Source organism: Balaenoptera musculus, chromosome 7 (genome assembly GCF_009873245.2).
Source record: "Balaenoptera musculus isolate JJ_BM4_2016_0621 chromosome 7, mBalMus1.pri.v3, whole genome shotgun sequence".
Lineage (NCBI taxonomy): Eukaryota > Metazoa > Chordata > Mammalia > Artiodactyla > Balaenopteridae > Balaenoptera > Balaenoptera musculus.
Genome location: NC_045791.1, coordinates 86,369,014 through 86,394,419, shown reverse-complemented (window position 1 = coordinate 86,394,419; position 25,406 = coordinate 86,369,014). Strand labels below are relative to the sequence as shown.

The 25,406-nt window shown below is 38.2% G+C and overlaps 1 protein-coding gene across 6 annotated transcripts in view; it reads right to left on the bottom strand.

Annotated features, from left to right (window-relative positions):
• UNC80 (unc-80 homolog, NALCN channel complex subunit) overlaps nucleotides 1-25,406 on the bottom strand; it is a 239,477-nt gene that overhangs the window by 56,547 nt on the left and 157,524 nt on the right. For 4 of the 6 annotated variants that reach the window (XM_036858465.1, XM_036858466.1, XM_036858468.1 and 1 more), the window contains exons 31-42: nucleotides 18,703-18,884; nucleotides 18,056-18,187; nucleotides 15,461-15,647; nucleotides 14,692-14,823; nucleotides 12,870-13,013; nucleotides 9,744-9,844; nucleotides 8,651-8,737; nucleotides 6,857-7,040; nucleotides 4,879-4,973; nucleotides 3,146-3,235; nucleotides 2,307-2,408; nucleotides 334-514 (exon numbers count right to left, since the gene is read on the bottom strand). In XM_036858465.1, the coding sequence (XP_036714360.1) occupies nucleotides 334-514; nucleotides 2,307-2,408; nucleotides 3,146-3,235; nucleotides 4,879-4,973; nucleotides 6,857-7,040; nucleotides 8,651-8,737; nucleotides 9,744-9,844; nucleotides 12,870-13,013; nucleotides 14,692-14,823; nucleotides 15,461-15,647; nucleotides 18,056-18,187; nucleotides 18,703-18,884 (1,617 nt within the window). The remainder of the gene's footprint in view (nucleotides 1-333; nucleotides 515-2,306; nucleotides 2,409-3,145; nucleotides 3,236-4,878; nucleotides 4,974-6,856; nucleotides 7,041-8,650; nucleotides 8,738-9,743; nucleotides 9,845-12,869; nucleotides 13,014-14,691; nucleotides 14,824-15,460; nucleotides 15,648-18,055; nucleotides 18,188-18,702; nucleotides 18,885-25,406) is intronic. The other 2 variants (XM_036858467.1, XM_036858469.1) reach the window with 2 other exon arrangements.

Here is a 25,406-nt window from a genome sequence, read left to right as displayed (position 1 = left end):
CTAATTCCTTCAATTGCTTACGATTAGCTTAGAGCAGTGGTCTCAGGATTTGGTCCCTGGAACAGAAGCACCAGCCTCACCTGGGAGCCTGTCAGAAATGCAAGTTCCCAAGCCCCATTCCAGAGCTACTGAATCAGAAACTCGGGGCTGGAGGGTGGGACCCAGCAATCTGTGTTTTATCAAGTTCTCTAGGTGATTCTGGTGCCCACTCAAGAGCTGAGAGCCACTAGCTTAGAGAACTGTCTGCCGATTAAGATAGAGATGTCCTCTAGCTGAGGACAAAAGAAGGGCAGGAGAAGAAACCCAAGAGAGGAAATGCTTCTCTCTTGATACCTTGAGGATCGCTGAAGAGTGAAAACTCCGCATCAATAGCACTTCGAGGGAATGAGGGCAGTCGGAGGAGGTCTTCCTGGAGCATGGAGACGTGGGACTGCTTGTGGGCTGTGGGGATCTTCTGGGTGAGGGAGATGAGAAACAAAACCCTCCCCACTTCCTCCAGCTTCCGAGTGAATACCTACCGGCAGACAAAGGCAGGAGCAGATGAAAAGTAGAATTGGCAACTCTGAAATTACCAAGAGTGAAGAAACTGAAGTGAAAACTTTAATGGCAAACCGGGCTGATTAAAAATTGAAAGATGGGGGAAGTGAAATGAGAGAGAAATATTTTTTCTTTACCACATAGAAAGAGCAAACAATACTTAATTGACTCTCACTTCCTGCATCTGTCTGTTCTACAGAAGGAAGTGTTTCTTATGGAGTTTGCCAGCTAGAGGAGGAGCACAAGGCAAGCATTGTCAAGAACAGTTCAGTATTAAATACAGCCCATCTGTTTGGATGTCATAACATAGAAGACCTTCTCCAACAGGAGCCAGTCAGTTCCAATTGCTTCTATCATTTCTACTGATGCCTCACGCTGTTTCTGGGTTTGCCTCTTAAAGACTGAAATAGGTTCCAGGAAAAACCTATCTTGGAACAAAAGCTAATAGGACCTAGATTGGTGGCCCTTTAGCCCTGAGTTTAGATGACGTGAACATGGGTCTTTTGGTCCTTCTCTTAGTGCCTTTTCTGTTGCTGATCAGTGGGCAGGGGGATGTGACTAGGAAGATGATAAGCAGTGAGCAGCTGTTGAGGAGACTTCAGAGCCAGAACCACAGGTCTGTCTATTATTATCTCCCTGAGGAAATTAGAAAGAAGTCTTAAGATCCCAACTTGGAGTATAAATAGAGCAAGGGCCCCGTTTTATGTTATTCTCTTAAAACGTGTTCTTAAACATGATTAAAAAAACACACTCGTGAAGTGCAGTTATTGATTATGGTTTTCATTATTTTGCTGCCAAAATCAGAGGCTGGGATAATTTGTGGGGAATTGTTTTAGAAATTATTTATATTTAAGGTCTTATAGTTTTGCCCAACACCTCACACTTTGTAATACATTCACTGTTTTCTTTCTTCTAAATGCAATTTAGGTAGTTAATACTAACTATGTTTTTAATTACTTAAGTGGTCGGATTCTATGCCATCTCCTGAAGATATTTTTGAATAGCATCCTTACTACGTGCAGAAAAATTGAAATGATAGTTTCTTGTTTCAACATTTTATTAAAAATAAATGAATAGAACACATAGAACACATTAAAATTGTATCATTATTAGAATTGTGTACTACAGCTATATTTCGCTTGCAAAATAGTGAATTTCCTTAAGCTCAAAGTCTGATTTATGATGAGATGTGTAAACGTTATTCTGTTCTTCAATCTTAAATCTAAGTACAGCTGCTTGATTCTGTTTCCTCCTATTTTAAGAGAAGTTAGTAACATGTCCAAGGTCAGATCACTGGTCAGTGGCAGAGCTGGGACTGAGTCCAAATCTCTGGACCTTGGTGCAGGGCCTTTTTCAGGCACACTACATTGACCCCTTTTATTTTTTTCCAGCTAGCATAAATTTCTGGGCCAACCTTCTTATAGCTACACTATGTGTACTTCCAATCCTGCTTTACAAAAATGTGGAGTGAAAATCCAAACTTAGAAACTAGTAGGTAAATAAATTAGAAGATTTCTGCTATTTATACCCTTATGATTTCTCGTAGCATTCTCCAAGTGAGTGTTTCTTAATACCTTTAAATTATTCATCCAATTTATAAAACTTAGTTAACACACTATTTTGGGGAACTATCTATTGACCAAGGGCCCGTCATTCTCTCTCTAGAGAGGATCATAACAGAATCACAGAATCTCAGGGCTGGCAACCGTTTACAGATCATCCATCCCAATGACATGACAAAATAGAATAAAACTGTGGTGGTCAGGCACCTGTTTCTGAATGAGCTCCTGTCCTTTCTCTGGATGCATATGTACAAGGTTCAGCTGTGGAGACACGGATCTCCTAAAAGGGTAAATATCCCGAACATAGGTCTGTGGTGGGATTACACAAAGACAAAAAGAGAGTTCAAATAATTAAACTCTGACTCTCATTTCCTCTTTCCCCAAAGGTCAGACAAACATAAGTTATGTATTTTCTGATGGTTTAGATTCTTACTACTTTATGCTCCCCAATTCTACAAAATCCTAGGGAAGATAAACACCCTCCTTGGGAAAGCTTCAATCTCCCCAGGCCGAGTATGCTTTCCAAAGTCCAGGATGCTCTTTCAGGAGCAAAGGAGCCAGAGGCCATTTACTAAAAGCCATTCTGAAGAAGAAAAGAAAAGCCCTGTAAAGTGATGTCAGTGGCCTTCCTAAGGTTTCCTTTGTTCATTAGGTCACGTTACCACAATCATGCTTAATGTAGTAGAAAGCGGCACGAGAACAACATTAACATTCCAAATAAACACGTGAATACGGGCAACTTAAATGTTCATCTAGATGTAATAATGATGAGTGACGAAGTGCCTTACTTATCTCCTTTAATTCTTACAACGACCCTAAAGTAGCTACTATCATCGCCTGCCCTTTACAGACAAGGAAACTGAAGGGTACAAAGGTAAAGTGGCCAGTCCAAAGCTAATACATCATCAGTGAGGTGGTGTGAACCCAGCGGCCATACGCCTCACCTCTAAACAGCGACGCCCCCCGGAGCGAAGCTGCCCTCGGGAAAGGCATAAGGGGCTTTTGACACAGTTCTCCATGAGCGTCATTCATCACTGCAGTCTCACCTTATTGTAGTGGATAAGGTTCCATCGTTTATCCATGAGAAAGTAATGTGTAGACTGGGATTCTGGGATATTAAAAAACTCCAGACACTCCTAGAACAACAGCAATTTTTAACAAACATTTATTGAGATCATATTATGAGCCAAACAGTAAGCTGAAAGATAAAAATGTCATAAAACAAGGTAAATTCCTATAAGGAATATCTATGTATTTATATCTTATACACATTTTATATATTATATGTGTGCATATATATATATGTATATATATTATATACACACACATATATATGAACATTTACATGCACACAGCTATCCAAAAAAATGACAGCATAAAGACTGATTGTGTAAGGTAGTGCAAGATAGGGGTAGGGGATTAAGACATGCAAACTACTATGCATAAAATAAATAAGCTACAAGGTTATATTGTACAACACAGAATATAGCCAATATTTTAGAGTAACTATAAATGGAATATGACCTTTAAAAATTGTGAGTCACTATGCTGTATACCTGAAATGTATATAATATTATACATCAACTATATCTCAATTTAAAAAAAGACTGATAGTGTAACACAAACTATCTGCACTGTTCTCATAGAGCTAAAAGAGGTACAATTACAATGTAGACTTGAGTGATGAACTGTGAAGGCACAGTGGCATCTACTCGTCTCAATATCAGGAAGAAAGCATGTTTAGTAGCAACATTAAGAATAATATGAACCACAGTGATTGAGCGCTTATTATCTACTATATTCTATGCTCCATGCTTTCAATGTAGAGAACTTGTATAACCTGCACTAATAATCGAGCACTGTTGAAAAAGAAACTGAGACTAGAGAGAGCCCGTCGTTTGACTTATTTAGATAACACTGGTTGTGGTGGAGCGGGGGTTTGAACTCACTCTCTGCCTTCACGCTATCCTACCATCCAAAGTGAGTAGGAAGATGAAGAGGCTGTTGAAGTTTGCTTGACTGGGCCTGAGAGACTCTCTGGAGATGAAGGAGTGAGGCCTGGAGGAGGTTTAACAACCCTTTCTACTGAAATAAAATACACAGGCTTGGCAAAACTGAATTTCTCAGAGGTCTTTTCTGGGCCAAAAGTTTGGGCTCCAGATAAACAGGGAATCACTGCACGAGTGTACTTACTACTTTCCCTTAACAACCCTACAGGCATGAGGAACAATGGACTGCATATCTCTTAAGGGGCGTAATTGTCATAACCATTGAAAATACTTTCTTGATTCGCTTAGTTTATTCTAAGGTATATATTTTCTGCCTCTCCAATCATTTCTGTCAGTGGCAAATCAAGACTGTGTATTGTTCAACTCGATGCCACAAAAAGCGTCTCTGGCATGAACCGTCACCTGATCCCTAGAGTTTGTCCCAGTGCCCTTGGCGTGCAAACCCAGGGCGGCGCCAGAACTGCCACAGGTGATGCCAGGATACTCCTAAGCAGGATTCACAGCATCTCAAGAGGAGTGTCACGTGGTTGCTGCAGCTGAGGGGGAGCCGGCATGATCTTGCCTACATCCACGTGGGGAAAATTATGCAAGGAAACAGAGGAAGTACACAAGAGTGGGGGCACATTCTAGAAGAGGTAAATAAATGCATATATTCATTTGAAGATAGAGAAAGGCCATTTAATTCAAAACTGGATGATCAGTGAAGTGGCCATAGCCATTGTGCATTAAAAAAAAAAAAAAAAATCACTTCTGTCAAAAGTCATCCCTACCTTTAACAGGGCTTCAAATTGAGTATCTTCATGGACCGGTAACTGGGTTGGGATATCACACTCATTCTGTCCATGAACTACCAAGGTTTTGGTACCTACAGAAGGTAAAAATCATAACAAACTGACTTCTACTATAAGAAAGTTTATAGATAAAGCACAAATTATTAAAATATTATCAATAAGCTGATGTTTTTATTATGATGATGATTACTACTGGTGAGGGTTTAATGTGAGCTGTGCATTGTACTAACTGCAGTCCTTTGTTTCTAGTTAAATATATATTTTAAGTACGTTTACTTATCATTTAAAAATCATAGCTACCGTTTATGGAGTTCCCCATACTTTTAAATGGTTTCATGTGCATAATCATATTTAAATCTCATAGCAACCCTATGATATGGGTATTATTATTTTCACATTACAAATGAAGAAACAGAGAGAACTTATTCTTATAAATAAGAACTTATAAGTAACTTAGTCAAAGACACATTTATTTAGTGGAAGAGTCAGAATTCAAACCGTAAGCATTCCAACAAATAATCTATTCCTTTATTTTAAATGAGATGATGAGGTAATAATGGTTGAGAAGATACAAACAGAGCTATTAGCAAAAGCTAAACAAGTACCTGAAAGGTAGTTTAAATTTACGTTTTCTGTATTCTGCTTGGCTGGTGAGACAGTGAACATTATGATATACCTTGATTTATAATGAGTTGTTTTTAAGTATATGCCTGACAATATGTTTCTTTGCTGTAATGAAAGCTGATCTCTTTGCTGAGTAACCTATAGACACATAAATATACCGTTACCACTTACTGAATGCTTACCATGTGTCAGGTATGGAAGCTAGTATTTTACAAACCTAAACTCATTTATTCCTCACAATTACGAAGTATGAATCATACTCCCATTGTACGTGTAAAGAAAGCTTTAAAAGTGATGTACTTTTTCATAGCTAATATTAATTATACAGATGATAAATGGCAGTGCTCTGATTTTTTTTTTTTAATCACTCCATTTCGAGGAGGGTTCTTTTTTTTTTTTTTAATTTTTATTTATTTATTTATTTATTTATATTTTTGGCTGTGTTGGGTCTTCGTTTCTGTGCGAGGGCTTTCTCCAGTTGCGGCAAGCGGGGGCCACTCTTCATCGCAGTGCGCGGGCCTCTCACTGTCGCGGCCTCTCTTGTTGCAGAGCACAGGCTCCAGACGTGCAGGCTCAGTAGCTGTGGCTCACGGGCCCAGTTGCTCCATGGCACGTGGGATCTTCCCAGACCAGGGCTCGAACCCGTGTCCCCTGCATTGGCAGGCAGATTCTCAACCACTGCGCCACTAGGGAAGCCTAGTGCTCTGATTTTAACATAGGTCTCTTTGCTGCTAGAACCTGTGTTCTTATTTATATATAATTTTGTCTTTTTATTTCAATACATGTATTATCTCACATTTTCTTAGACATTGCACAAGGATAAAGGCTTGGCAAAATTTTATCTCCAAGAAAGGCAAGCTATCCAAAGTGAAAAGGAATTGTATCTAGAGTTTATGTCACACTGCATGTTTTCTTGTAATTTTCCTTCCTGCTTTTCCCTTTTCCAATTTTTCATAAAGCCATCTCTCAGTGAGTTTACAAAAGCCTGGGGTCCCTGCCATGCAAACAATATTATTCTCCTTGCAGTGCCAAAAATTCATTCAAAAAGGCTCTCAGTTCAGCTGGCCCTCTGCAATAGACTTAAATAAATCTTTAACCTTGGCAGTCCTTCAAGTACTGATTCACGCGGATCTCAGTTCTGATGTCTCCCTTTTCATCTGGCAATTGCTGACTTTTAAAGGGTCTATTGTATTTCTTCAGATTGTATTCAACAAAAATTCTTTGAAGCACTCAATCCCAGGGTCAGAAAATTTTCTCATGAATGAAAGAGAGACTTGGTCTGTAAAAGGGTTATTTATACTCCTAAAACAGTTATGTCTTCCAAAAGCAGTACCTGGCATTGAAGCGGTCACCAGGAGCTTGACCTCACATTGCTCCTTCTTCATGGTCTGCTTCAGATCCTTGAAGAACAGGCCTTCTACGTAACCAACCACCTCCCACAGGAAAGTCAGAGTGGCTGAAATGGCATCCATCCCCCACTCGCAGGGGGTCCGCACAAAGTACATGATTAATCCCACCTATAAGTCAGAACAGGAAGTGGTCACAAAGTCACAGTAATTCTGAGCTTACATTCTCATTTCCTTGGCTTTTCATTTTCTTAATTAAATATTGGTTTTTTTGCCTTTGAATTCTCTATTCAAATGCTTCTCTAACACTTTCAGTGGCAGTAAGCAGGAGAAGGGATAATTGGAAAACTGGCCTGAACAGGTTACCATATATTTTTATGTTATCACTAAAATACTTACTGCTATTTTTTTTTAACATCTTTACTGGAGTACAATTGTTTTACAATGTTGTGTTAGTTTCTGCTGTATAGCAAAGTGAATCAGCTATATGTCTACGTATATCCCCATATCCCCTCCCTCTTGCATCTCCCTCCCACCCTCCCTATCCCACCCCTCTAGGTCATCACAAAGCACCGAGCTGATCTCCCTGTGTGATGCAGCTGCTTCCCACTAGCTATCTATTTTACATTTGCTAGTGTATATATGTCAATGCTACTCTCTCACTTCATCCCAGCTTACCCTTCCCCCTCCCCTTGTCCTCAAGTCCATTCTCTACATCTGCGTCTTTATTCCTGTCCTGCCCCTAGGTTCATCAGAACCATTTTTTTTTTTTTTTTTTAGATTCCATATATATGTGTTAGCATACCCTGAGAAAACCATAATTCAAAAAGAGTCATGTAGCACAATGTTCATTGCAGCACATTTACAATAGCCAGGACATGGAAGCAACCTAAATGTCCATCAACAGATGAATGGATAAAGATATGGCACATATATACAATGGAATATTACTCAGCCATAAAAAGAAACGAAATTGAGTTATTTGTAGTGAGCTGGATGGACCTAGAGACTGTCATACAGAGTGAAGTAAGTCAGAAAGAGAAAAACAAATACTGTATGCTAACACACATAGGTGGAATCTAAAAAAAAAAAAAAAAAGATTCTGAAGAACCTAGGGGCAGGACAGGAATAAAGACGCAGTCATAAGGAATGGACTTGAGGACATGGGGAAGGGGAAGGGGAAGGGGAAGGGGAAGCTGGGATGAAGTGAGAGAGTGGCATGGACATATACACACTACCAAATGTAAAATAGATAGCTAGTGGGAAGCAGCCACATAGCACAGGGAGATCAGATCGGTGCTTTGTGACCGCCTGGGGGGGGGTGGGATAGGGAGGGTGGGAGGGAGATGCAAGAGGGAGGGGATATGGGGATATATGTATATGTATAGCTGATTCACTTTGTTATAAAGCAGAAACTAACATACCATTGTAAAGCAATTATACTCCAATAAAGGTGTTAAAAGAAAAAAGAATTTTAAAAAAATGACATGTACATTTTTTCAACAGAAAACTAAAATTAAGGACCGACATGAGGAAGTTGTATAATGCCAAAGGGAGACAGAGAGGAAAGAGACATTTATTGAGTGCCCATCACATGCCAAGGATTGTGCCAGGAGGGGCTTCCCCATACAAACAGTGGTGAATTCAGCTGACCATGATTCACCTTCAGTCATATAATTAATGGGAATTTATTGAAAAAAAAATCTCCTTGGATCCTTTTCTCTTATTGTTGCTTCCTACTTGGAAATGAACATTTATAACCTACTGGAGGTGAAACTCACCAAGTAGTTGAATAGGATGTGAGAGGTCTGAGCAGGAAAGTCTCCGATATTCAGGAGAAGTTTGCGCAGCATGTACATTAACTCATCCTGAAAGAACAACAGAATTTCTAGGTCTCATTCAGCTGCCATGCTGTAGGAAATAAAATTAACTTCTTGAAAAGCAAGGTGGGGGGATTTTTCTTACTTTTGCCCACATGTTGATTTCCCTTATGTTCAGCATTTTAATATAGTATGTGTGATACTTGTTAAATAGCATTTAAGCCAACTGTAACATCGTCTCCTAGAAGCTAATATATGAAATCACTAAGCAATAGTCAAATTTTTAAATAAAAATTTAGACTGTGTCTATAGGTCACAGGCAAATCACAGGAAAGCTGTACATTTAGTCATCTCTATTTGCTGTGGCTTCCAGGTGTGATGGAAATGTGAGGAGGCTCTATCTTAAGAAACCATTAAACAAACCAGGTTTATTGAACTTCATAGTTCTGCTTCCTACGTTTCAAGTCAAAGAGATAAAGCTGGGCCAAGAGAGGATAAATGGAGGTGTTTATAATTAACCTTCCTTTCAGAAACTTAATCTTCCAGTGAACAGGACCATAACACAGAAATGAAGAAATAATTTGTAATCATCAGTGTATTTTGCCATTGCTCAGAAAATGACTTTTATTTGGCATAATCTTCTCACAGGGTGACCTGATAAATTAGATTTTTTGATTAATGGAGAGTTTCAACATACTCTAATAATACTACCTGCACCACATACTACCAGCCAGTCAGAATTCAGTAAATGTACCGAACACTGAAAACATTAAACTGAATTTAATCTTTGTTTAAAAGACTGAGAATCTTTCAGTATCTTAGGGTCATTACTAACAATGTACCATATACATATGGAGACATCAGTTAATGGAGAAATTCAAAAGAAAACAGCCAAGTTTAGTTTGTTCATCATTATCATCATCCAAAGTACTTCTCGGCTATGTGTCAGAGGACACCAATGTTGCATGCATGTCACTGTAAAGTCCACTGCTTGTTTTTAACCATGTTCACACACATAGCTACATAGCTACACTGTAAAGAAAGAGGAATTTACTTGTCTATTGCTGATGGTCAGTTTTTCCAGGAAATGTCGAAGAACTGTTGATGGATCTTCAATTAGACAATTCCATAAGACTTGCTGGGCCACAGCACTCACTTTAGAAGAGAAAGGAAATTGAATATTCATCTTAAATGGAGATAAATCTATTAGATAAAGTATTCAAATAATTTACTAAACTTTAATAGGTCTCTCTCAAGTTTTGCCTTACAGAGGTTCTGTGGACTCTTTTTCTATTGAAAGGCAGGTATCTGTTCTTTTTGTTGTTGTTTCTGAACATTTTAGCCTATAAGGAAAATGTGACAAAAGAGTATAGGATGCCCTTTAAATGTTAGCATTGTTTTTGTTAAAAATGCATTTGTGATATACAATGGAATATCATTTAGCCCATAAAAAAGGAAATCCTCCCATTTGTGACAATATGGATGGACTTTGAGGATGTTATGCAAAGTGAAAGAAGTCAGACAGAGAAAGAAAAATGTATGATCTCACTTACATGTGGAATCTAAGAAAACCCCAAACTCATAGATACATAGGACAGATTGGTTACCAGAGGTGGGGGGGTGGGTACTGGGGGGAGGGAAGGTGGTCAAAGGTTACAAACTTACAGTTATAAGATAAATAAATCCTGGGGATTTAATGTACAGCATGGTGACTATCGTTAACAATACTGTATTGTATACTTGAAAGCTGTTAAGACAATAGTTATTAAAAGTCCTCATCAGGACTTCCCTGGTGGCACAGTGGTTAAGAATCCGCCTGCCAGTGCAGGGGACATGGGTTCAATCCCTGCTCCGGGAAGACCCCACATGCCACGAAGCAACTAAGCCCGAGCGCCACAGCTACGGAGTTTGCACTCTAGAGCCCACGGGCCACAACTACTGAGCCCGTGTGCCACAACTACTGAAGCCCACGCACCTAGAGCTTGTGCTCCACAAGAGAAGCCACCGCAATTAGATGTCCGTGCACCACAATGAAGAATAGCCCCCGCTCGCCGCAACTAGAGAAAGCCCCGCGTGCAGCCACGAAGACCCAAAGCAGCCAAAAATTAAAAAAAAAAAAAAAGTTCCCATCATAAAAAAAATTGTAGCTATGTATGGTGATGGATGTTAACTAAACTTATTGTGGTAATCATTTTGTAATGCATACATATATCAAATGTTTATGTTGTATACCTAAAACTAAAACAGTGTTATATGTCAATTACATTTTAATAAAAAAAGAATACATTTATGATTCTTTGTTTTAGAAATTACCCTAATGTTAACAGTGGTATTTATTAAAGTCCCACTTCATTGTTTATTGTATGGAGAAATTCCTAAAGTAATTATTTGGTTTAGAAAATATGCTTTGTTTAGAATGCACATGAATTAGACGTGACCTTTTATTGTTCACATGAATGTTTTAACTAATAACTCCCACAGCAAGATGACATAGTTGAGCCAGTAACAGTTAGGGTTCCCACTTCTAATGAGGGTGTCCTAGGAATAAATAATTATTCCTAATGTGAAAGAAAGCGCTACTTCTTTGGGAAAAGTGGTCAGGCTAAGATTGCCTGGAAGTGCCCAGGCTAAGAAAGCAGGTGGGTAAAAGTGAGTAGTGGGTAAGCATTAGATGATCTTCAGTTTAAATGGTTTAGCTTAGTTTTCTAAACTAGGAATATAGAGTTTAGCATAAATTTATTTTTCAGCCTCTATTTAAAATAAATTATACCAATTTTTTTTTGCTTCAGAAGCTAACCATCCAATTAAGATTGAGCTATATAACTAATTTAACAAGAGATATGTAAATATAAGCTTTAGCTTTCATGTATCTTTATAAATAACTAAAATAGATGTGGGTTTTTGTTAAGTTGAAATTGGTTGCAAAACTATCTTTATAACACTATTTTTATTCTAATTGCTAAGTACGGCAGTTTAATGCTTAAAACATGAGAAATACAGAAAAAGACAAAGAGGAGAATAAGACTGATAAGTCTACCAACCACCAAAACAACTATAAACATTTTGGAGTATATTCTTTCATATATATGAAATATATATTTACATGTATCTTTAAATAATATCATATAGAAAATACTCTCTGGTACTCACATTTTTAATTATCAATAAATTGAACACTTTTATGTTAATATTTTTCTAATGTGCACAGAAAGCTGTCATATGGAGGTACCATGATTAACTAATTGCCTATTGTTGGACATTTAAACTCTTTTCAAATATTTGTTATTTTAAAAATGTACAAGGTACAGCGTTCTCTGTAAACCTTAATTCACCCCTCATTACTGCCTTAGGAAATTGCTAGATACCAAAATCTGTGTCAAAGGGTGTACACACTTTTAAGGCTTATGATGCATACCGTGAAACTGTTTCAGAGTGCTTGCATTAAATTTTTACTGCCGTCAGCAAGGTGTGAGGATAATCTTTTCTCTGAATCTTTACCAGCTATGCATAATTTCTTTTGAAATAATCCTTGCAATTTTTTATATGAAATGTAAGATTTCACTGTTGTTGTAAACAACAGTGTTATTTACAGATTTAATTGGCTGTTAGAGTGTGTTTATATCCTTTGTCCATTTCTCTACTGGGGTATAAAAAAGTCATTATTGGGTTATAAAGGTTTTTTTTAAAAAAAAAAAAATAACATCAAGAATATTAACCTGTTACCTGTGACAAATGTAACTCGTCTTTACCCCTAGTTTATCATTTCATTTTTCAATTATTTTCTTTACTTATTACCTCTGGAAAGGAAATCAAGTGAGAAAGATGGCATTAATGATGTCAAGCCAATGGCTAAGATTTCTAAGGTGGCCAAAAGCACTATTTGATTTCTACGTGGCCAAATGAGGGTTGGTCTGTTCTCCAGTCCTAAACAACGCTCCTGGAAAAAAACTGCCTATCTGAAGTGCAATATCTTGGTCATAAAGTTTGTGGGAGGAAAAGGTGTAGAAAGTGGTAGTGTTAGTTCAGCGTACTACAAATCTGTCATTATAGCATGTCCATAAAACAACTCCACACGTGGCCAGCGGTTCACGTCTTCGAGGGCACCCTACTGTGCCTTATCAGATGAATGCCTCCAGTATTTATTAGAGTTACTGACGGTTCTGACCAGTCACAACTGTACCTGCTACTCCATCTTCCCGCACCTCACCGTCCTCCATCAGATGGACAATGGGGAGCACTGCTGCACAGATGCATGCCGGGAACACAGCCTGAGGGGGCTGAGGCACGTGGGGGCTGGGCGTGTGTTCGGCGGCGTGTTCCTCATCTGAAGAGGGAGACAGAATCGGCGTGCTTTTCTCAGTTCAAGACCTACTTATGGAACATTTTTTTTTCTATGCAGATATCTAGTTGTGCCAGCATCATCTGTTGGAAAGACGATTCTTTCCCCCATTGAAGGTTCATAGCACCCTTTTCAAACTTGAAATCAACATACATGTAATGGTTTACTTCCGGTTCCAATCTAGTCCGTTGATGTGTCTATCAACCCTCAAGTCCATACTGCACACTCTTGGTTACTGCAGCTCTGTAGTCAGTTTTGAAATGGGGAAATGTAAGTTTTCCAACTTTGCTCTTCATTTCCAAGATTACTGTGGCTATGCAAGGGTGTGGAACAATTGGAACCCTTATGCTTTTTGGTCGGAATGTAAAACGATGCAGACACTTTTGAAAATAGCTTGGCAGCTTTCCTCACAAAACTTATACATAATGGTTCGTAAGAGTGTAATTCATAATAACCAAAGGGTGGAAACAACCCAAAAGTCCACTCTAACTGGTGAACGGATAAACAAAATGTGGCGTATCCATATAATGGAACATTATCTTGTAATAAGAAGGAATGAAGAAGTGATACATGTGGCAGCATGGATCGACCTTGAAAGTATGCTGAGTGAAAGGACCCAGTCACAAAAGGCCACATATTATATGATTCCATTCATATGAGATGTGCAGAATAGGCAAATCCATAGAAATAGAAAGTAGATTATTTCTTGTCAGGGGTTGGGGGGAGTGGTGGATGAGGCGTGACTACTAATGGGTATAGGGTCTCTTTTGGGGATAATGAAAATATCCTAAAATAAAGTAGCATTGATGGTTGCACACTCTACAAATATACTAACAACCACTGCATTATGCACTTCAAAAGGTTGAATTTTAGTATGTGAATTATATCTCAATAAAGGTGTTAGAAAAAATATAGATATGCCTTGGGCTGCTGTGATTAATTAGCATTGGTCATTTTTGAAGTTTTCCAGGGTTGTGCAGTGAAGGGTTGAGAACCACTAGTTTCTGTACAACTTTTTGATGACTTTATAAATCGTGATGAAATCTGAATAATCATGAAGGAGCGAGTCCCCAGACAGTTATTTATCATTAGAGAAGCGTAGTTTTTAAACTCTTAGAACTGAAGAGTATCACATTTCTCCCCCAGAATCAGATTTCATTACAGGACTGGCACGAGCTTTGTTCTTCCTTTGATAAATTTTTCCAGAACAGCATCCTAAAGCATCCTACTGAGTCTTAGCTATGCACTGGAATCACCTGAGAAGATTTTAAAAACATTGAGGTGCTTGAGTCCCACCCTTAGAGATTCTGATTTGGTCTTGGGTGTGACTTGAGCATTTTTAAAAGCTCCCTGGTTGATTGTAATGTGTAGCCAGTGTTGAAAACTGTTAACTGCCTAGAATGATGTTTTATAGAACCCTCTGCAATATGATGACATGTAATGTAATTAAAATAGAACCAACTCATCAAGGACATTTGCTGGATTAAATCAACAATTTTTTTTAGAATACCACTCAACTAATATACATTTGTAAACTTTAAGATCATGAGACAGGTTATTTAATGAAGACAGTGTAATGAAGTGAGATAATCATATCAAATAAAAATTATTTCAAAACACACAAGTCATGAGGAATAAAGGACACATTTGTAAGAGGACACACCTTCAGCACTGACAGCTGAACGCACTGACCAGACTGACCCTCGGCGGAAGGAATAATTCCTGTGGGAAGTGCTGGAGGTACAGGATGGGCTCACAGACAGTCGACGGGATGCCAGATTGGTGACTTCTTCTACTGGCAAAGAAAATGGGGAACGTGAACTTTGGTTTTGTAACAAAAAAGTTATCATCACTATTATAGTTGTACTTACATCGAAGTGTATATAGCTCTCAAAGCATAAGGCTTAAGTAATTTAGAATGTACTTTGGTGAGGAAAAAACACCTACAGAAAGGGAGACAGAAAATTCCTCCCAAAGATTTCACAAAAGTGGGGCAGAGAATCACTGAATTTAGAATGGTTCAGAAATCATTTTTCTGATATCAATCAAAAAACTGTCTGCACTTGTGAAGGCTGAAAGTAGTTAATGGACTAACCCCATTTTTAATGATGAAAGATTGATTGCGTATGTTTTAGCACACACTCTGGATTCAGCTGTTGCCTGAATCATAGTCACTGCTTGGTCCATTATCATATTAGTTCATTCAATGGGGCTAATGTCCTCCTCTGTAAACAAGCCAGCTCTAAACATTTAGAAAAAGACAACTTTTTTCTCTTTCTTTAGATAGTGTCAGGAGGTAAGAGAGAGAGACAGAGGGAGCATATCACCTCATGTCACATAAAATCGTCAACGTTTATTTCAAAGCAAGTCCTTTCCCTTTTGTGTGACTCAGCACCCCCCGCCTCCAAAGAAGTTCAGTGTGTAGAGGGCACCTTCTTCTTCTGGCTCTGAGTTGAGTGTGCAGGTGGGCTCATAGCAAGCCTCCTGGGTGATGGGGATGGCGGTGATGAGGCTGGCTTCTCGACCTAGACGTTTCTTCTCTTCCTCCTGTTGCAAGTTCTTTAAGATGTGTTCTGCCCTTTGATGGGAGCGGGACACAGCCCGGGCTGAAAAGGATTTCTACGGAGACATGAAGGCAAGTTTATTTACTAGCAACTCTTCTGCAAGGTCACATGTATAAAGAGTGTTCTACTGAATGACACAGATGTGGTACTTTGTTTTCAGGAAATGTTAGGGCATCCGTGATCTAGTTTCATGGAGATTTATTTGTTTGCTTCTTTTTCTACCAAGTTTCCAGGCTGTGTACAACTAAGACATTCTTTTTCATTCAATCTGGATAATTCTTCAAGGATGTTTGTAATTTCGGGAAAGAAAAAATGTTATTTTACCTAATCTTATTTTAGGTTAAATATCAATGATCCACTCTTTAAACACATCGAATAAACATTTTTAATGCTCTGTTTCCTTCCAAAATTTCTTGAACTGGTTTTAAATGAAGGACATTTACTTCATAAGGTTAATAAAAGAGAAAGTCAGAACCATGGGAAGGAGGAGGAAAGATCTCTTTCGTGTAAAACAATTAATTATGTGATTTATTTCATTTTTGTATCTTAAGTATCTACCACACTGCAAATACTTAATATTTAGAAATATTAATGTTAAATAATAATAAATATAAATAATAGAAAATACAATGCCACACTGTAAATACTTAACAATATTTATAGAAACAAAGCTACTGAATGGAAATTATGAGAGTTGGTAGTGTTACTATGGTTGAATGTAAAATCTGACCCTGTTTACCAGCAGCAAAAGCATAACAGATAAGAAACAATAAAGGAGGAAAGATTCACTTTGCAAAGGGGCCATTCTATTTTTGCCTTAATCGTGATGCTTATGCTGAGATAAATTCCAAGAGCTCTGGGGATGAAGTCATTGGTCTCAGAGCAGGGAAGTGATCACTGACATTCTTCACTACCAATTTGAAGTAATGTCTATGTATAGTAGAAATTCTACATCTTTGTTGGCCAGTGGTCACATAGGATTAAAGAAACAAGGGGTGTTGGTCACTCCTCTAAAGGACGGCAGTCATCGAAGCTCCCTTTATGCAGGGTCTTAACATAAGACCAAAGGTTTCCAATAGTGGATGACACAACAGCAATTAAGGGCATTTGATGGTCCACATGGCAATTCATTTTGAGAGCCAGGGGTTAAGCTGGTTTATTATACTAAGATAAGGGAAAGATAACTGGATATAGAATTAGGGGCTTTGGATTGATATTCACTGTGAAATTGGGAAGAGAATGTACTTGACTCAAATGAATCTTCACATGTATGAGAAAAAAACCAAGGATCTTTATACCAGTGGTTCAGATGCTGGAGGGAAGAACCAAGCGTGCCTTTGTCTTTGGCACAAAACCATCAGATATGAAGGTAGTGTATGCAGAAGAATTAAAATAAAAATATTCTGATGGGTAAAGAGTTCAAACAAACAGTTCAAAGAAAACTACAAATGCCTAGAAAATATATGTATGACATGCAACAATGTTCAACCTCACTTCATATATTCAACCAACTTTTTAAAGATGTGTGAATAAAAAAGCCAATAACTTTGTTTTTTGTCATTCAATGTGGCATTAAAAAATAATACTAGTTAATTTGAATAAAGAAGACATTTTCCTATTGTGTTGTATAAGGGTAAAATGGTACAATCATCCTGGGGATATTTTGTGAGATATAAAAGAAATCTTTAATATTCACATACCAATTGCCCTAAATCCTGTGGGAAATTATGCAAGGAAATAATCATGAATTTGTGTATAGAGACGTGTTCTTTTTCTATATTTGCTTTATTTTCCAAATTTTCTACATTATCTTGTAATTTAGGAAAATGCTATGCAACAGGTGAAAAAGGCATATTTTGAAGATTCATTTTTTCAAAAGGCACATATTCTTGGTTCTTGTTTATAAATAGACTGGGTTCTAAACTTAACTGTTTATAAATTATATTACATAGAGCAGTAATGTATTAGAATAGCATAAGACCTGAGCTCTCAGAGTGACGTTTCTGATGATGATACTGAGGATCAATAAGGTAAAGAACGGACTAAGGTCCAAACAAGGACAGCAAGAGCAGGCAACTCAGTTCTTTTTCTTATTCATCCAGAGTCAATCTCATTAACTTTTGGGTAGCTTACGTAGGTTAAATGAATTGTTTGTTTTATAATAAAGAGAGGCAAAAGCACTACCTTTGGCTAAGAAATCAATGTCTAATGCTTTTAGTAGCTTTTATTACAAGGTGGCTGCTTCTATGATTATGGAAAAAAACTGTTTTGGCTTTTGGAGGTCTGCAAATGCTCACCCCAGATGTTAGTTCCTTCTATCTCACAAGAACTAAAGGCCTTTTGTGGTTGATTTTCTGTGCTGTTATTACATTCTTATGACAACTGTCTCACACATCCATTGTTCTCTCTTACATGTATACCATGGAGCCTGAAGATATTAGAAAGAAAGTGCCTGTTACTCACAGACTGGTCTTCATTAATGGGGTCCTGGACACTCCCGCTGCACTGAGGGACCCAAGGGGGGTCAAACATCGGGACAGATGGCATTCCAAGCACTGGGGAGGGCAGGGTGAAGTTTATACTGGGAGGCGGGATCTGTTAGTTGATATCAGAAGAATGAAGTGAGTAAGATGGAAAATAAGCTAGAATGAGTCTGAAGCAAAATTATGACATAATCTTTTAGAGCACAGGATGTTATAAGACACATGAAGAACGTCTCTGGGCCTCAGTTTACTCATTAATAAAATGAAGGGTTTCAACTGCATGATCTCTATTTGTGTTAATCACCCCATCCTCCAAAGAACATCTATGTTTATATAGCAAAATGTATGGAAGATTACACCTCAAACTTCTATGTGCTTACCTCTGGGGATGGTGCTGAAATCTTGAGGTTTATAGAAACTTGATTTTCTTACTCTACATTCTTATATTTCAATTTGTTTTAAGGACAAGAATTCACTCATATATGAGTTAGGTTTACTTATGTAATCAGAGAGGGGAAAAAAAGAAGCATCTCTTGGGACATACACTGTGGATTTGAGGTTCAAGGACTGAAATGAACCTTGGGCTGGGTTTGCTAATCTAATACCCATGTGGGATGTATCCCTCACCTTAAAAATCTGCTGTGCTCCCTCCTCCATCCGGGGCCAGACCTGATAGCGAAACCTCCAAAGCGTGTGGAACTTAAGGACAGCGTTCAGCCGCTGCACGGTCTCCGGGTGGTGGAACTCTGATGTCAGCATATCAGACACAGCCTCGGGGACTTTCACCGCACACAACAGGAACATGGCCGCTAAAGACAGTCAACAATTCATCAGCTACGCATCTCTTAATTTTGCATGATTCCTGGGGATAGGGAGAAGGGGGAAACTGCTTCTGTCTCTTGAAAATGACTACTGAGCTATAGAGCCAGGCCACCAGCACTGGCAAAAGCAAAGCCTGTTTCAGCACCTGGAAAGCAGACTTCATCCTTTGTGCCTCCCACAATCTTCCGATATCTGATGCGAGGGCAGTGACAGCATGACATTTCAGTAGAAAAACTCATTCTAAGCAAAGTTTCCTTTGGCTCACAGTGAAAAGTGAATGCCAGAGGAAGCAAATGAAGAAAGGAAGTTACATGCTGAAATATCCTTTTTAGGAAATGGCTAGAGTCATCTCAGAGTAACCCTAGGACAGTACATAAAAATGTCCATTTAAAACTGTCTCAGTTCCATTAGTTATATTAAAAATAACATTCATCATCCAGTGAGTGGGTGTCACTGGGAAACTCTGAGGGCGCAGAAGTGGCTGACGTGTGCTGGCTTGAGGAAAGGAGAACGAGGGCCAAAAAGAGCCTGCCTTGTGGCTGAAAGGGTCTTGGTGCTCTGTCCAGGTGTCAGGCCTGAGCCAAGTAGGTGGGAGAGCCGAGTTCAGGACACTGGACCAGCAGAGACCTCCCGGCCCCACGTAATATCAAACGGTGAAAGCTCTCCCAGAGATCTAAATCTCAACACTAAGACCCAGCTCCACTCGACGACCAGCAAGCTACAGTGCTGGACACCCTACACCAAACAACTAGCAAGACAGGAACACAACCCCAGCCATTAGCAGAGAGGCTGCCTAAAATCATAATGAGTTCACAGACATCCCAAAACACACCACCAGATGCGGTCCTTCCCACCAGAACGACAAGATCCAGCCTCATCCACCAGAACACAGGCACCAGTCCCCTCCACCAGGAAGCCTACACAACCCACTGAACCAACCTTACCCATGGTGGGCAGACACTAAAAACAACAGGAACTACGAACCTGCAGCCTGCAAAAAGGAGACGCCAAATGCAGTAGGTTAAGCAAAATGAGAAGACAGAGAAAGGCACAGCAGATGAAGGAGCAAGGTAAAAACCCACGAGACCAAACAAATGAAGAGGAATTAGGCAGTCTACCTGAAAAAGAATTCAGAGTAATGATAGAAAAGATGATCCAGAATCTTGGAAATAGAATGGAGAAAATAAAAGAAACATTTAACAAGGACCTAGAAGAACTAAAGAGCAAACAAACAATGATGAACAACACAATAAATGAAATTAAAAATTCTCTAGAAGCAATCAATAGCAGAATAACTGAAGCAGAGGAACGGATAACTGACCAAGAAGATAAAATAGTGGAAAAAACTACTGCAGAGCAGAATAAAGAAAAATGAATGAAAAGAATTGAGGAGAGTCTCAGAGACCTCTGGGACAACATTAAACGCAACAACATTCGAATTATAGGGGTCACAGAAGAAGAAGAGAAAAAGAAAGGGACTGAGAAAATATTTGAAGAAATTATAGTTGAAAACTTCCATAATATGGGAAAGGAAATAGTCACTCAAGTCCAGGAAGGGCAGAGAGTCCCATATAGGATAAATCCAAGGAGAAACACGCCAAGACACATATTAATCAAACTATCAAAAATTAAATACAAAGAAAAAATATTAAAAGTAGCAAGGAAAAAACAACAAATAACATACAAGGGAATCCCCATAAGGTTAACAGCTGATCTTTCAGTAGAAACTCTGCAAGCCAGAAGAGAGTGGCAGGACATATTTAAAGTGATGAAAGGGAAAAACCTACAACCAAGATTACTCTACCCAGCAAGGATCTCATTCAGATTTGATGGAGAAATTAAAACCTTTACAGACAAGCAAAAGCTAAGAGAATTCAGCACCACCAAACCAGCTTTACAACAAACGCTAAAGGAACTTCTCTAGCAAGGAAACACAAGAGAAGGAAAAGACCTAAAAAAAACAAACCCAAAACAATTAAGAAAATGGTAATAAGAACAAACATATCGATAACTACCTTAAATGTAAATGGATTAAATGCTCCAACCAAAACACACAGACTGGCTGAATGGATACAAAAACAAGACCTGTATATATGCTGTCTACAAGAGGCACACTTCAGACCTAGGGACACATACAGACTGAAAGTGAGGGGATGGAAAAAGGTATTCCATGCAAATGGAAATCAAAAGAAAGCTGGAGTAGCAATTCTCATATCAGACAAAATACACTTTAAAACTAAGACTATTACAAGAGACAAAGAAGGACACTACATAATGATCAAGGGATCAATCCAAGAAGAAGATATAACAATTGTACACATTTATGCACCCAACATAGGAGCACCACAATACATAGGGCAAATGCTAACAGCCATAAAAGGGGAAATCGACAGTACCACAATCATAGTAGGGGACTTTAACACCTCACTTTCACCAATGGACACATCATCCAAAATGAAAATAAATAAGGAAGCACAAGCTTTAAATGATACATTAAACAAGATGGACTTAATTGATATTTATAGGACATTCCACCCAAAAACAATAGAATACACTTTCTTCTCAAGTGCTCATGGAACATTCTCCAGGATAAATCATATCTTGGGTCAAAAGCAAGCCTTGGTAAATACAAGAAAACTGAAATTGTATCACATACCTTTTCTGACCACAGTGCTATGAGACTAGATATCAATTACAGGAAAAAATCTGTAAAAAATACAAAGGCATGGAGGCTGCTACTAAATACTAAATACACTACTGAATAACCAAGAGATCACTGAAGAAATCAAAGAGGAAATCAAAAAACACCTAGAAGCAAATGACAATGAAAACACGATGACCCAAAACCTATGGGATGCAGCAAAAGCAGTTCTAAGAGGGAAGTTTACAGCAATACAATCCTACCTCAAGAAACAAGAAACATCTCAAATAAACAACCTAACCTTACACCTAAAGCAGTTAGAGAAAGAAGAACAAAAAAACTCCCAAAGTTAGCAGAAGGAAAGAAATCATAAAGATCAGATCAGAAATAAATGAAAAAGAAATGAAGGAAATGATAGCAAAGATCAATAAAACTAAAAGGTGGTTCTTTGAGAAGATAAATGAAATTGATAAACCATTAGGCAGACTCATCAAGAAAAAAAGGGAGAAGACTCAAATCAATAGAATTAGAAATGAAAAAGGAGAAGTAACAACTGACACTGCAGAAATACAAAGGATCATGAGAGATTACTACAAGCAACTATATGCCAATAAAAAGGACAAGCTGGAAGAAAGGGACAAATTCTTAGAAAAGCACAACCTTCCGAGACTGAACCAGGAAGAAATAGAAAATATAAACAGACCAATCACAAGCACTGAAATTGAGACTCTGATTAAAAATCTTCCAACAAACAAGAGCCCAGGATCAGATGGCTTGTCAGGCGAATTCTATCAAACATTTAGAGAAGAGCTAACACCTATTCTTCTCAAACTCTTCCAAATATATAGCAGAGGGAGGAACACTCCCAGGCTCATTCTACGAGGCCACCATCAACCTGATACCAAAACCAGACAAAGATGTCACAAAAAAGAAAACTACAGGCCAATATCATTGATGAACATACATGCAAGAATCCTCAACAAAATACTAGCAAACAGAATCCAACAAGCACATTAAAAGGATCATACACCATGATCAAGTGGGGTTTATCCCAGGAATGCAAGGATTCTTCAATATATGCAAATCAATCCATGTGATAAATCATATTTACAAACTGAAGGAGAAAAAAACATATGATCATCTCAATAGATGCAGAAAAAGCTTTTCACAAAATTCAACACCCATTTATGATAAAAACCCTCCAAAAAGTAGGCATAGATGGAACTTACCCCAACATAATAAAGGCCATATATGACAAACCCACAGCCACCATTGTTCTCAATGGTGAAAAACTGAAACCATTTCCACTAAGATCAGGAACAAGACAAGGTTGTCCACTCTCACCACTATTATTCAACATAGTTTTGGAAGTTTTAGCTACAGCAGAGAAGAAAAAGAAATAAAAGGAATCCAAATTGGAAAAGAAGAAGTAAAGCTGTCACTGTTTGCAGATGACATGATACTATACATAGAGAATCCTAAAAAGACTACCAGGAAACTACTAGAGCTAATCAATGAATGTGGCAAAGTAGCAGGATACAAAATTAATGCACAGAAATCTCTTGCATTCCTATACACTAATGAGGAAAAATCTGAAAGAGAAATTAAGGAAACACTCCCATTTACCACTGCAACAACAAAAATAAAATACCTAGGAATAAATCTACCTAAGGAGACAAAAGACCTGTATGCAGAAAACTATAAGACACTGATGAAAGAAATTAAAGATGATACAAACAGAGGGAGAGATATACCATGTTCTTGGATTGGAAGAATCAACATTGTGAAAATGACTACACTACCCAAAGCAATCTACAGATTCAATGCAATCCCTATCAAACTACCAATGGCAGATTTCAGAGAACTAGAAAAAAAAAATCACAATATGTATGGAAACACAAAAGATCCCGAATAGTCAAAGCAATCTTGAGAAAGAAAAACGGAGCTGGAGGAATCAGGCTCCCTGACTTCAGACTATACTACAAAAATACAGTAATGAAGACAGTATGGTACTTGTACAAAAACAGAAATATAGATCAATGGAACAGGACAGAAAGCCCAGAGATAAACCCATGCACATATGGTCACCTTATCTTTGATTAAGGAGGCAAGAATATACAATGGAGAAAAGACAGCCTCTTCAATAAGTGGTGCTGGGAAAACTGGACAGCTACATGTAAAAGAATGAAATTAGAACACTCCCTAACACCATATACAAAAATAAACTCAAAATGGATTAAAGACCTAAATGTAAGGCCAGACACTATCAAACTCTTAGAGGAAAACATAGGCAGAACACTCTATGACATAACTCACAGCAAGATCCTTTTGGACCCACTTCCTAGAGAAATGGATATAAAAACAAAAATAAACAAATCGGACCTAATGAAACTTCAAGCTTTTGCACAGCAAAGGAAACCATAAAAAAGATGAAAAAACAACCCTCAGAATGGGAGAAAATATTTGTAAATGAACCAACTGACAAAGGATTAATCTCCAAAATATACATGCAGCTCATGCAGCTCAATGGCAAAAAAACAAACAACCCAATCCAAAAATGGGCGGAAGATCTAAATAGACATTTCTCCAAAAAAGATATACAGATTGCTAACAAACACATGAAAGTATGCTCAACATCACTAATCATTAGAGAAATGCAAATCAAAACTACAATGAGGTATCACCTCACACCAGTCAGAATGGCCATCATCAAAAATCTACAAACGATAAATGCTGGAGAGGGCGTGGAGAAAAGGGAACCCTCTTGCACTGTTGGTGGGAATGTAAACTGATGCAGCCACTATGGCGGTTCCTTAAAAAACTAAAGATAGAAATACCATACGACCCAGCAATCCCACTAATGGACATATACCCTGAGAAAACCATAATTCAAAAAGAGTCATGTATCACAATGTTCATTGCAGCTCTATTTACAATAGCCAGGACATGGAAGCAACCTAAGTGTCCATCAACAGATGAATGGATAAAGAAGATGTGGCACATATATACAATGGAATATTACTCAGTCATAAAAAGAAACGAAATTGAGTTATTTGTCGTAAGGTGGATGGACCTAGAGTCTGTCATACAGAGTGAAGTAAATCAGAAAGAGAATAACAAATACCATATGCTAACACATATATATGGAATGTAAAAAAAAAAAAAACTGGTTCTGAAGAACCTAGGGGCAGGACAGGAATAAAGACGCAGACATAGAGAATGGACTTGAGGGCACAGGGAGGGGGAAGGTTAAGCTCGGACGAAGGGAGAGAGTGGCACGGACATATATACACTACCAAATGTAAAATAGATAGCTAGTGGGAAACAGCCGCGTAGCACAGGGAGATCAGCTCAGTGCTTTGTGTCCACCTAGAGGGGTGGGATAGTGAGGGTGGGAGGGAGACACAAGAGGGAGGAGATAGGGGGATATATGTATATGTATAGCTGATTCAATTTGTTATACAGCAGCAACTAAAACAACATTGTAAAGCAATTATAGTCCAATAAAGATGTTAAAAAAATTTTTTAAAAATAAAAATAACATTCATAAGGTAGACTCTATTAGAAACATCTACCCTTCCAAGAGGCAGTAGAGATTGAGAAACCAAAAGAGATTTCATGAACCATAATACCATTGTTGTTTTTTAATTTGGGGAAAGCCAAATATGAATAAGAGAAAGATCAATGCTATGATAAGTTACAAAGTCAATGAATAATGAGGAAAAGAAATACACTCTGTAGCATAGATGGAGGAGCCAGTGTTGATCATAAAAATATAATTTAAAAACTCTCTTGTACTTTTTCCCAGATCCTCAAAACATGCTCAGGCAATTGTTAGAACAACTGGGGTTGAATCCCAGCTCTGAAA